Source organism: Danio rerio, chromosome 13 (genome assembly GCF_049306965.1).
Source record: "Danio rerio strain Tuebingen ecotype United States chromosome 13, GRCz12tu, whole genome shotgun sequence".
NCBI classification, from domain to species: Eukaryota; Metazoa; Chordata; class Actinopteri; order Cypriniformes; family Danionidae; genus Danio; species Danio rerio.
The window spans coordinates 52,407,501-52,420,895 of record NC_133188.1 but is presented as its reverse complement, the minus strand read 5'-3'; the positions used below and the strand labels follow the sequence as shown (position 1 = coordinate 52,420,895).

The 13,395-nt window shown below is 38.6% G+C and overlaps 1 protein-coding gene across 3 annotated transcripts in view; it reads right to left on the bottom strand.

The window, feature by feature from the left end:
- mymx (myomixer) overlaps positions 1 to 13,395 on the bottom strand; it is a 116,134-nt gene that overhangs the window by 37,212 nt on the left and 65,527 nt on the right. For all 3 annotated transcript variants that reach the window (XR_012388946.1, XR_012388947.1, XM_005173026.6), the window contains exons 16-19: positions 11,241 to 11,497; positions 10,639 to 10,756; positions 7,809 to 7,994; positions 7,153 to 7,305 (exon numbers count right to left, since the gene is read on the bottom strand). Coding sequence is in view for 1 of the 3 variants with exons in the window: in XM_005173026.6 (XP_005173083.3) it covers positions 7,153 to 7,305; positions 7,809 to 7,994; positions 10,639 to 10,756; positions 11,241 to 11,497 (714 nt within the window). In the remaining 2 variants the exon portion in view is untranslated. The remainder of the gene's footprint in view (positions 1 to 7,152; positions 7,306 to 7,808; positions 7,995 to 10,638; positions 10,757 to 11,240; positions 11,498 to 13,395) is intronic.

The following is a 13,395-nucleotide window of genomic DNA, read 5'->3' as shown; positions in this document are numbered from 1 at the left end:
GAGCCTCCACACAGTGGCGTAGCGCAAAATGAGGAGGCCCACCCTGCAGGGATCACTGACGTGACGTTCTCCGGTGTGAGCGTCGAGGAGAGTTGAAATCAAGTCAACTTTATGGTATGAGCTCTGACGCGGTTCGGCGGCAAGCAATCAGAATGAAGTAGTCCACCGCTTGAGAGGAGTTCAGTGAACCCAGACCTGTGAACTTTGGTACCGACCACAGTTGTTCCCAAGAGTTTAATTATTGCGGTTGCCAGATTTTAAATTATTGAAAATCGCAACGACGTGGAGCCCCCTATCACGCGGGCCCCCCCGCAGTGCGTGCCCTGTGGGCCCGGCTGCTACGCCACTGTCTCCACATCAAAAGCTACTGGTCAGCCCCTTAGGAAACGTTTAAAAAGCAAACTGCTTGTAAACCAACATCCAAGCAAGCTCTAGACCTGAACAGTGCAGTGACTTTACTTTATATCCACAGAAAAAAAAAGATCTGTAAAAATGCCTCTTTAAGTTGTAATTAAATCAGTGTTTTCGACACTAATGAAGACAGCAGAAGTCAATGATTTAATGTAATGAAATGAAATGTATTTACAGTTGAAACCAGAAGTTGACATAAACTCTAAAAAAGGAACATAACCACAAAGAATGTCTGATGGTAAATGATACTAAACGTTTACTATTTTAGGTCCGTTAGGATTACCATAAATGATTTACATTCACTAAATGCCAGAATAATAATTTTTTAAATTTTTTTTTTTTTTGAGAATGTTTTATTAATTTCTAGACAGTCAAAAGTTTGCACACATTTCCTTGCTATTATTTTAGCTTTGCTTTTAAACTGTATAACTTTGGTCAAATGTTTTGGGTATCCTTCCACAAGCTTCTCCCAATAGTTTGCAGGAATTTTGGCTCATTCCTCCTGACAGAATTGCTGTAACTGAGTCAGATTTGTAGGCTGTCTTGCTCGCACAAGCTTTTTCAACTCTGCCCACAAATTTTCTATAGGATTGAGATCAGGGCTATGTGATGGCCACTCCAAAATATTCACTCTGTTGTCCTTAAAGCACATTTGAACTAATTTGGCAGTATGCTAAGAGTCATGGTCTGTTTGGAAGATCCATTTGTGGCCAAGTTTTAGTTTCCTGGCTGATGTCTTGAGATGTTGCTTCAGTATTTCTACATGATGTTCTTTCTTCATGATGCCATCTATGCTGTGAAGTGGACCAGTCCCTCCTGCAGCAAAACAGCCCCACAACATGATGCTGCCGCCCCCATACTTCACAGTTGGGATGGTGTTCCTTGGCTTGTAAGCTTTCCCCCTTTGTCCTCCAAATGTAACACTGGTCATTATCACAAACAGTTCAATCTTAGTTCCATCAGAGCACAGGACATGTCTCCAGAAATGAGGCGGATTGAGGGAATTTGGCCAGCACATGTTTTTAGATTACGATTTAGTTGAATTCTTCAGCCTGACATGTTTACTGAAATATTTTAAGTGTTTCTTAAAATAAAATATATTGTGATCAATGGGGGGAAAAATGTTTTTTTTTTTGTTGTTTTTTATACCCAGACATTTATTTATTTTCTTCATTCATTTTCTTTTTGGCTGTGTCCCTTTATTAATCAGGGGTCGCCCCAGCAGAATGAACCGCCAACTTATCTAGCATATGTTTTACACAGTGGATGGTCTTTCAGCTGCAACCCATCACTGGGAAACATCCATACACGCTCATACACTACAGACAATTTAGCCTACCCAATTCACCTACACCGCATGTCTTTGGACTTGCGGGGGAAACCGGAGCACCCGGATGAAACCCACGCGAACACGGGGAGAACATGCAAACTTTAAACAGAAACGCCAACTGACCCAGCCGAGGCACAAGCATGCGACCTTCTTGCTGTGAGGCAAACGCCACTGTGCAGCCCCCTTTTATCCAAGGTTATCATACAGTCAGAATCTTATACAGACCCATGCCTAATAAGCGGTAATTCGTTTTTTGGTAATTTAATGCAAAGATGATATAATATATAAGTAATTACATATAAATGCACAAACATTTAAAATATAAGAAAAAAAATCAACATATTAAAAACATTTCAAGGATTTAAGATGCTGGTGATTGTTAAACACGTCATAATCAGCTTGTGAAAAGGATCCACATGATAATTATTATGATATTTGCATCACGATACAATATTATTGTGACTTTAGATATATTGAAATATTCTTTAAATAAAATTTACATATATTTGAAATAACTAGTTACTTTGTAAGGGCAAAACGGTTTCTCAGTGGTTAGCACTGTCGTCTCACAGCAAGAAAGTTGCTGGTTTGAGTCCCGGCTGGGTCAGTTGGCGTTTCTGTGTGGAGTTTGCATGTTCTGCACATGTTGGCGTGGATTTCCTCTGGGTGCTCCGGTTTACCCCACAGTCAAAGCACATGCAATATAGGGGAATTGATCAACTGAACTGGCCATAGTGTATGTTGCTGTGTAAAACATATGCCGGACAAGTTGGCGGTTCATTCCACTGTGGCAATCCTTGATGAATAAAGGGACTAAGCCGACGGAAAATTAATGAATGAAAAGCGTAATCTCAGTGTGAAACGAAGGCCTAAACAGAGAGCATTTTTAAATGAAAACGTATTAATCTGGACATGAGTTATCCAACCGCTTTGAATCACTGGATTGAATGAGTGTTATCAGTGAAGATCAGCTGATAGATATGGGCAGTAGGGGCCTTGGGTGCCAACTGGTAGGCTCAGAAGGCAGTTATCATCCATCCACATGCTTAATCAGCTATACTACTAGAGAACGGCTGAAGAGTAAAAACTTAAAGCACACAGGTTTGCAAACCCCACCTAAAATTGAGGCGCAGATGAAAGCGATCATGACACGTCACGTGGTGAATAATGATCCGCCAGCTGAGATCAATCGAGTACGCGCTTCTTGGAGAAGGCGCCCGAATCTCCATGCGTTGCATTCACTGCGTGTTCAGCGCAAATGTCCGCTAAAAGTCAAATCTAATACTGAACATATCATCGCCAAAGAAGCTCGCCTTTACTAAGTTTACACTGAAACTGCGGCTCATAACGAAGAGCGGCATTGTGCCGGTGGTCATCGCAAGAATCCTGCTCTGCCTGCTCATGAATTGGGTCGGCTGAATCGCCTGCTTTTCACTAACACAGAAAAATGAAGATCATCTCAGACTGAACCTTTAAATTGACACAAACTGAAACCAAAACTTTTAAAGAGTGATAGAAGTGAGACTTTACTTACTTTCTTTTGTCTATTCTTGTTTGAGGTGTATATTATTTTTATATTTATTTACTGATGACTGCTTTGCAGCTTTCATCATTGAATTGAAGGATTTATTATAATCTTTTGTTTGTTTTGTAGCAGAAATATGATTTATTAAATTGACATGCATATAAAAACAGCAGTACAAAATCAATATTTCTTACTGCAATGCTTCATTTTTGTTTGATGCAAACTATACAATTTTTTTTTTTATAAAGTAACAGACTTTTTATAGCAGATAACCTACATTCATGCACATTCAAGGCAGTATCATAATGAGAAATGTAATTCATTGTTACTATTATTGTCATTTTCATCATCATTAATATTCTATGGCCTAATTATTAGACATTCATTTTGGAATTATTGCACACAAATATCAATGTCTTCGCAGCATTAGTTATAGTTGTTTCTGGTTTTTGTCAGTCCTATTGATGTTGTTTTAAAATACAATAAATCCCTTAAAAAACAATTTGCAGCTGTGCTCATTCATTTTTGGTGGGTGCTCCTAAATTTTTTTCTGGTGCTCCTAAAATTTTTTTGGTGCTCCTAAATATTTGAAGTTGGGAGCACCGGTGCTACCAAGTAAAAAAGTTAATTTCGAGCCCTGTCTAGGGTTGGGGTAGGGGAAGACGTCATAAAATATTCGATCCAATTCAATTCAGCTTTATTTGTATAGCGCTTTTACAATGTAGATTTTGTCAAAGCAGCTTCACATAGAAGATCATAGTAAATTGAAACACTGTAGTTCAGTTTTCATAGTTTAAGTTCAGTTCAGTTTAGCTCAGTTCAGTGTGGTTTAATAATCACAACTGAGAATCCAAACACTGAAGAGCAAATCCATCGATGCGCAGCTCTACAGATCCCGAACCATGCAAACCAGGGGCGACATCGGCGAGGAAAAAACTTCACCAATGGGAAATTTAATAATATAAGTAATTCTTTTTAACTTCCGACAGCAGCTGTGTGTGATCTACAGCTGATTAACCATGTGGATAGATGATAACAGCCTACCAGTAGGTGCAGAGGGCCCCTACTGGCCCATATCTATCAGCTGATAACCACTGACAACCGTTATCAGAAATCAGTTATTAAAACTATTATGTTTAAAAAATAATCTCTACATTAAACAACATGTTCAAATATTTGGAAAAGGGAATTATAAATGCACAGGAGGGCTATTAGTTTTGTCTTCAACTGAATATCAGTAAAATAAAGCACATGCTTTCCACATGCATTGTTAATCAGATTCAGTGTTTGTCTGACAGATGCTTTGTGCATGAGCGTCAGACTATTTCAGCATGAGCCATTAGGTCATATCTTATGCTTCAGGCTTTGCAGACAGATGTGTGTGTGTGTGTGTGTGTGTTTGTGCAATATACACCACTAAGGCTGTGTTGCATGAACGCAGCCCACAATGCACAGCGCTGAATTCACAAATGAATCAGCCGACACGTAGATACACATCATAAATGCCAAAAACTCTCACACAATGCAGTCCTGTGTGGATAATGAAGTCCTGTGTGGGCTTCATTACCAAGCACAAGTCTCAGTGGATGTCAGACCTCAGCCACAGCAGGAAACAGATTCTCGAAACAATGTGCTAAAATAAATTCATCAGCAGAGAGGTGGGAGAAAGTCATTTCCATTAGATCAACACTGCGAGGTCATCGAGTGCCAGAAAACAAGATGCTTCCTGTTCCTGAGCCCAGATGAATGATATGGACTTTGGGTTGTTGTGTTACAAAAACACTCGTTTGCTGGCTGGATTGACTGTTTTATCAAATAAACGACTGTGAAACTCGTGAAAATGGGTTTAATTAACATCTCCGCACAACGATATGCATGCATAAAACAAGCTCAGACTGTGATAGAAGTATTATTATAATTGTTAGCTATTGTTTTATGCTAACAAAATGATTAATTAATATATTAATTCATTATTTAACACAAATATAATGTAATGTGTTTATTATATGCTTTAAAAATGACTAATTAGGATATTAATTCATTATTTAACACAAATATAATGTAATGTGTTTATTATATGCTTTAAAATGACTAATTAGAGTATTAATTCATTATTTAACACAAATATAATGTAATCTGCATATTATACACTTACCAAAGGATTATTTAGGATATTAATGAAATATTTGACAAAAAGATAATGTCATCTGCTTATTATTTGCTATCAAAATGATTAATTAGGATATTTATTAATTATTTAACACAAATATAATGTAATCTGCTTATTATTTGCTAACAAAACTATTTACTAGGATATTAATTTATTATTTAACACAAATATAATCTAATCTGCTTATTATACACTTATCAAAGGATTAATTAGGATATAAACTTATTATTTAACACAAATATAATGTAATCTGCTTATTATTTGCTATCAAAATGATTAATTAGGATATTTATTAATTATTTAACACAAATATAATGTAATCTGCTTATTATTTGCTATCAAAATGATTAATCAGGGTATTAATTCAATATTTAACACAAATATAATCTAATCTGCTTATTATACACTTACCAAAGGATTAATTAGGATATTAATTCATTATTTAACACAAATATAATGTAATCTGCTTATTATTTGCTATCAAAATGATTAATTAGGATATTTATTAATTATTTAACACAAATATAATGTAATCTGCTTATTATTTGCTAACAAAACTATTTACTAGGATATTAATTTATTATTTAACACAAATATAATGTAATGTGTTTATTATTTGCTATCAAAATGATTTATTAGGATATTAACTTATTATTTAACACAAATATAATCTAATCTGCTCATTATACACTTCCCAAAGGACTAATTAGGATATTAATTCACTATTTAACACACATATAATGTAATGTGTTTATTATTTGCTAACAAAATGATTAATTAGGATATTAATTCATTATTTAACACAAAGGTAATCTGCCTATTATTTGCTAACAAAATTATTTATTAAGTTATTAATTCATTACTTAACACAAATATAATGCAACCTCCTTATTATTTGCTAACAAAATGATAAATATAATTAGGATATTAATTCATGATTTAACATAAATATAATGGAATCTGCTTATTTTATGCTATCAAAATTATTAAATAGGCTAGTAATTATTTTTTTGAAACAAATATATTGTATTTACTTTTATGCTAACAAAGTAATTAATCAGGCGATTAATTAGGAAAATAACATAAATATAATGTAATCTACTTTTTTCTTTGCTAATAAATTAATAAATCAGGTTATTAATTAATTAACAAATACAATTCACTTAATTTGTGCTAGCAAAATAATACATTTGGCTATTGATTAATTAGTTAACAAAAATATAATGTAATCTACCTAAAATACACCTCAATTTCAGGACCACAGATTAAAAAAAAAAAAATCTGATAATAAAAATAACAATAATGCATTACTATGTCTCATTTCAGAGTCTGCTACTGTCCACCGGAGGTCACATTTTGGTCAGGGACGCATACTTTGAGAGCCTTCATGACTGACTGAATGAATGAAATATGCAGTTTTTACGCAGCGGATGCCCTTCCAGCCGCAACCCATCTCTGGGAAATGTTCATTAGCATATTTCTTAAATATCTGCAAACATATTATGATATTTTTTATGGTATTTTTATACTTTAGAAGAGTCAAAAACTTACATACAGACCTTTAAGAAAATGTTCTTAGATGTCATACAAACCAAACTAGCAATGCAAAATATCTAATTGGTCCTAAAAAGTAGCTAAAACATAAACTAGACCATTTTTCGGACAGATTTTGCTTTGCAACATTATCTATGGAAGTATAGTTGGGTGAACCCATACCTCCAGCTGGTCCTGGTACTGCTGCAGATCATCCAGTCCGCATCGATCCGGCTCACACCTGACTGCCATCTCACTCTCCATTTCCAGCACGTCTTCAGCAAGTTCAGCACAGCGCCGCAGACACTGCTCCACCCGCGCCGACACCATGGCATGCTAGGAAACCAGTAATACATAAATAGTATGTGTGGATTAATTTAATAAAACACTTGAAGGTCCATTTCTGACTAGACCTGTTTCTATTATTACAACCGTCTAATTGCGGTTATTTATTCTAACCATGCTGCATTTTCTGTATTAGACACAAGGGGGAGACATAAACCAGATACGGGGGCACCCTTCCACGCATGCCTTTTACTTTCACTTTCAAATTCATGATGTTGTGTAAACCAGGGGTGTCCAAACTCAGTCCTGGAGGGCAGGTGTCCTGCAGATTTTAGCTCCAACTTGCCTCAACACACCTGCAAGGATGATTCTAGAATGCTTAGTATGAGCTTGATTAGCTAGCTCAGGTGTGTCTGATTGGGGTTGGAACTACACCTTGCAGGACACCGGCCCTCCAGGACCGAGTTTGGACATGCCTGGTGTAAACTGTGTAAATAATTGTAGTTTTGCATCAACAAACGGTTTCTAGGAAAAGTTTGTCTCGCTCTGCTCACCGTGTTGATGAGCTGCTGTATGCTGTGGTCATGAGTCTGCGTTCTGCCTCTCTCGCGGGCCGTATCGTTCAGCATCTCCACTGCTTCTCGGAGCTCCTTGACAGGATTCCCGATGGCCTCCATCAGCCGATCATCATGTCTGCGGCCCAGAAGAGAAGCTCCAGAGTCCAGATCACTGCACAGCGGCTGCAGCAAGAAAAGAGAGTGTAAAACAAGCGCGTTAACACTGTATAAATATCTTTATTGATTAATGTTTAAAAAATAATTCAGATTATGCGATTTGTCTGTTTTGGTTCATTGACGTTTAATTGTCTAAAAATAATTCATTCATTCATTCATTCATTCATTTTCTTGTCGGCTTAGTCCCTTTATTAATCCGGGGTCGCCACAGTGGAATGAACCACCAACTCATCCAGCAAGTTTTTACGCAGCGAATGCCCTTCCAGCCGCAACCCATCTCAGGGAAACATCCACACACACATTCACACACACACTCATACACTACGGACAATTTAGCCTACCTAAATCACCTGTAGCGCTTGTCTTTGGACTGTGGGGGAAACCAGAGCACCCGGAGGAAACCCATGCGACCGCAGGGAGAACATGCAAACTCCACACAGAAACGCCAACTGAGCCACAATCCAAAGACATGCGGTACAGGTAAATAGGGTAGGCTAAATTGTCCATAGTGTATGAGAGTGTGTGAATGTTTCCCAGAGATGGGTTGCAGCTGGAAGGGCATCCGCTGTGTAAAAACCTGCTGGATAAGTTGGCGGTTCATTCCGCTGTGGTGACCCGGGATTAATAAAGGGACTAACCCGACAAGAAAATGAATAAATGAACATTGCATGTGTCTTTTTCTTTTTCCCGCCTTCTTGTTATTTTCTGTTATTCCATAGGCTCCCATTCCAACGTGATCCATGCTCTGATTGGCTGCTGGTCGTGGAGGCCTATAAAAAGGAACTTCCGAGTTTGGAGAGCTTACTTGTGGTGCGACGGTTGCTGGGAGAGGAGCTCCTGGATTTCCCTCACCCCTCCGGCCAACAATTAACATTTAATCTTGTACTATTGTTCATGCGTTTAACTTTTTGAGAGTTTGAGCTTGTAAGGGTGGCCTGCCTATTTATTTGATTACTTTTGACTGTGTTTATGTTTAGAAAAAAAGCTGAGCTTCCAGTATTTTTCTTTAAATATTTATAGGTAATTTAGTTCATTTACTTGCTCATTTAAATGAGATGCTCATTTGAAAAAACTACTGTTTTTCTATTACAAATCTATTCAATTACTCTCATGAGTGTCAGATTTTGGTCGTCGACCAAAGGGGATCTTTTGCATAGTTTTTGTTTTGTTTGGGAAACCCACCACCCACAACATTTGTTTTTCCGCTTATTAAGCCCATGTTGTTTTCCCCTAGACTTGGGGCATAACAATGATTTTAGAAAAAGTGAGGACTTAAATGCTTTTAAGTGACATATTGTCTGTATTTGTGTTATAAATTTCAGTACAAATACCTAGTAATAAACTGCAAATAGCTTTTCTGTTATTTTACAAACATACATCTCTATAAATTATTTCAATATACATTATATATTTCTCAAACTACTAAAATTATAGTACTCATTATAAACGAATAACTATACTATAAATTATAAATATAAATTTTCTCTCGCCGCTGTCGCCACTAGCTTGCATGGCTTGGGATCTGTAGAGCTGTGCATTGATGGATTTGCTGCTCAGTGTTTAGGCCCTCAATAGTGACTAATAAACCACACTGAACTGAGCTAAACTGAACTTAAACACTAAATACTGAACTACACGGTTTCAATTTACCAACCTGGGCTAATTGTGGAAACGTAGTCCCGCGGACGTTTCTGGACACCGAGGAATACGTCCTGGCGGGTACGTACGGCTGCAGTTGTTTTTGCGAATCCGTGAGAGGCCGCTGTTGTGCGCTTTTTCGCGTCTCAGACGCCTCTAGCGAGTGCAGTTCGCGCCCGCGCTGTTCTCGCGTGAACCCGCTGGAGGCCACTGTCCGACTGACCGGACTGCGTGACCGGCCAATCAGCCGACCCGCCCTCCTCGTTCTCGAACCCAACCAATCTTAACGATCGACCCGCCCGCCCGCTCGCTTCCCTAAACCCGAGCAACAGTTTACAAAAGCCGTCCAAAAAAAGAAAAGCCCTGATTTTTTTTTATACCGCGTTTTCGGATTTCACCGCGTTCTCACCCTGCCACGAAACTCGTTCACTTAATTTTTGGCATTCTGTTTTTGTCTTACCTGATTGCTGGAACCGCTCTTCCCTGGACTCGAAACCGGTCGGCATGGTCGACTCTTTGCATCTCGAGCCTGCCGACGTACACTGTGAGCTGAGTGGACAAACGGGTTGCAGTGGGAAAGCCCTCCACAAGGAGGTAAGCGGTCGGCCGGCAAGCGCGCCCGCAGCGTTCGCTTGAAAAAAATAAACGCAGCCGTACGTACCCCCTGGGACGTATTCCGCTGTCTCCAGAAACGCCTGCAGGACTACATTTTCAGAATGAGCTTGGATTGCAATTTGCTGTGATCTTTTACGTAAAGCTGCCTTGACACAATCCACATTGTAAAAGCGCTATACAAATAAAGTGAAAGTGAAATATTATGCACTCTGTTAAACTGCTCAGCTGCATTTTTCAACTTCAAAAATTTACAAAAGAGAGCAGTTCATGCAATTCGTCAATAAACGGGACAACTTGTTAATCGCAAAACATGGACCCTGTTAATTCAGGGATAATTCTTTTAGTGAATGAATGAATGAATGAATGAATGAATGCATGACTGAATAAATGCTCAGACCTTTCCCAGAGTGTAGTGGTTTTCCTCCAGCTCCAGCTTCTCCAGGAACTCAGTGAGCATCCGTGTGTCCTTCAGCTCTGAGGTCTGCTGCGTCAGCGCCGTCTGCACACTGCTGAACCTAAAACACACATACACTAATACTTAGACCAGCACACACATCTTTTCACAGTTTTCCTAAAATACTTTTTCTTCTGGAGAAAGTCTTTTTTGTTTTATTTTGGCTAGAATAAAAGCAGTTCGTAATTTTATCAAAAAAAATGTTAAGGTCAATATTATTAGCCGCCTTAAGCTATATTTGTTTTGGATTGTCTCCAGAACAAACCACTGTTATACAACGACTTGCCTAATTACCCTAACCTGCCTAATTAACCTAGTTAAGCCATTAAATGTTACTTTAACCTGAATGCTAGTGTCTTGAAGAATATCTAGTCTAATATTATTTACTTTCATCATGGCAAAGATAAAATAAATCAGTTATTAGAGATGAGTTATTAAAACTATTATGTTTACAAATGTGTTGAAGAAAATCTTCTCTCCATTAAACAGAATAGGGAAAAATATCCAGTGGGGATAATCATTTAGGAGAAGCCTGGAGCACATACTTCTTCTCCACCTCCATCAGTCGAGCGGGCAGCAGCTGCGTCTGGAGGTGTTTCTGTCTGCTCAGACGATCCACCTCCAGCCGCAGGTCTCTCAGCTCCAGCCGTCGGGTCTCCAGCTCCTGCTCCAGCTCTCGGCTCTCCTGCTCCGCCACGCTCACGGACTCTGGGTCTCCAGATAGAGACGCCTGCCTGATGGAGAGCTCCACCGCCTCCAGCCACGCTTCCAGACTGCCCAGAGACTGCAGCATCTGCACCACCTGCACAACACACACACAGACAGCATGCTCTATACTGGGAATACAGTCGAAGTCTGAATAATTAGCCCCCCGTATATTTTTCCCCAAATTTCTGTTTAACGATTTTCTTCAACACATTTCTAAACATAATAGTTTTATTAACTCATTTCTAATAACTGATTTATTTTAGCTTTTTCATAATGACAGCACATAATATTTGACTATATATTGTTCAAGATACTAGTATTCAGCTTAAAGTGACATTTAAAGGGTCACGAAACACCAAAACACATGTGTTGAGCTGTTGACAGTCGTATATGTGTCCCACACTGCTAAAAACACTATTAGGACACCTATATTTCACTAAAAAGTGTAAATTGGTTGTTTTTGCGTTATTTCAAGCAAATTCATACTTCTGGTTTGAAACGGATTTTTGAAGCTGTGTCACTTCATGACATAATAGCGTGTATTCCAGCGTGCAGACTGGACGTCTGTGCCAGAGTGTGTCTTATTACATCTTACAGTGTGATGCATTAATGCATGAGTAAGGCTTGGTTCAAACCAATCAGCGCGCTCTATTGTGCAACTTCATTAATATTCATTACGACAGAGACGCCACGTTGTGTTGGCAAAACAAGCGTGAAGTGTTGCAGTTTTGTTTTCATTTTCTCTCTGTGAGAGCTCATCTGGAGTCACGTGTGGATTAACAGTGTACGTGACGCTCGACAACAATAACTTACGTGTCTAAGGAGGAACATTGTTTACCTGAGAGCTGTTCTCATCTGCAAACGCTGAGATCCGGATTCGCTTGTAGTCTTCTCTTAATAAAGACGCGGCTCTAGTTGCTGGTGATTGTCCTGTCTCTACAGATTTGGTAAGTGAGCGACCAGTGCTCTTTGTTTATTCAGTTTGTTCGTATCGAGCAAACTATTGCAACGAGTGTAAACATGTTAGCAGTGCAACCAAACTTTAACCTCGTGTAGGATTTTCACCGCATTTAGTGACCGGAATAACACACGCGGCTTTCTGACGCTACCTGCCGTGTGCATCTAAGTTTCCGGGAAATGCGGAGGTTTTTTTTTCTCATTCCCGTGCGGTATCAAACATTGCATGAAAAATACATGCTTAGAGCAGCTCCTCCAATCAAATATATCGTTTGTCGCGAGGGACATGAATGAATTCCCTGAATGAAAGAGCCAAACTGCAGTTAAAGTCCACCATTTAATAATTTGCCAAATAATTCGACTACAGATGTCCATGTAAACACAGTCACTTTGTCCCCTGTGGGGGTGTGTGTTTTGACTCGGAAAGTCAGCGCGCCCAAATAGACACTCCCACACCATCCCTCTTTTGCTCCTCCGACACTCCCCCCTAAACAGAGCTGGACACGCCCACTTTTCTGACTTTTTCCAAAGTAGAGGTGTGAAAACACCCTGCTGAAACGAGGGGGTTTCATGGCCCTTTAATGGCTTAACTAGGTTAATTAGAGTAAATTTAGGGTAATTAGGCAAGTCATCATATAACTGTGGTTTGTTCTGTAGACGATCCAAAACAAATATTATTTAAGGGGGCTAAAAATATTGACCTTAAAATGGCTTAAAAAATATAAAAACCTGCTTTTATTCTAGTCGAAATAAAACAAATAAGACTTTAGTAGAAAAAATCTTATAGGAAATACTGTGAAAAATTCCTTGCTCTGTCATCATTTGGGAAATATAAAAAAATATATATTCATAAGAGGGCTAATGTCACAAACATCAGCGATCGTGCCCTTGCAGATTGCTGGAAAACATTCACTATTACCTAAACTACAATTCTGCCACTAAACTGCACTACATTTCCCATCAAGCACCTAACACACACCAGTTCCGGATAACCACTGTGGCTTATTTACAGTTTTACTGTTTATTAATGAGCAC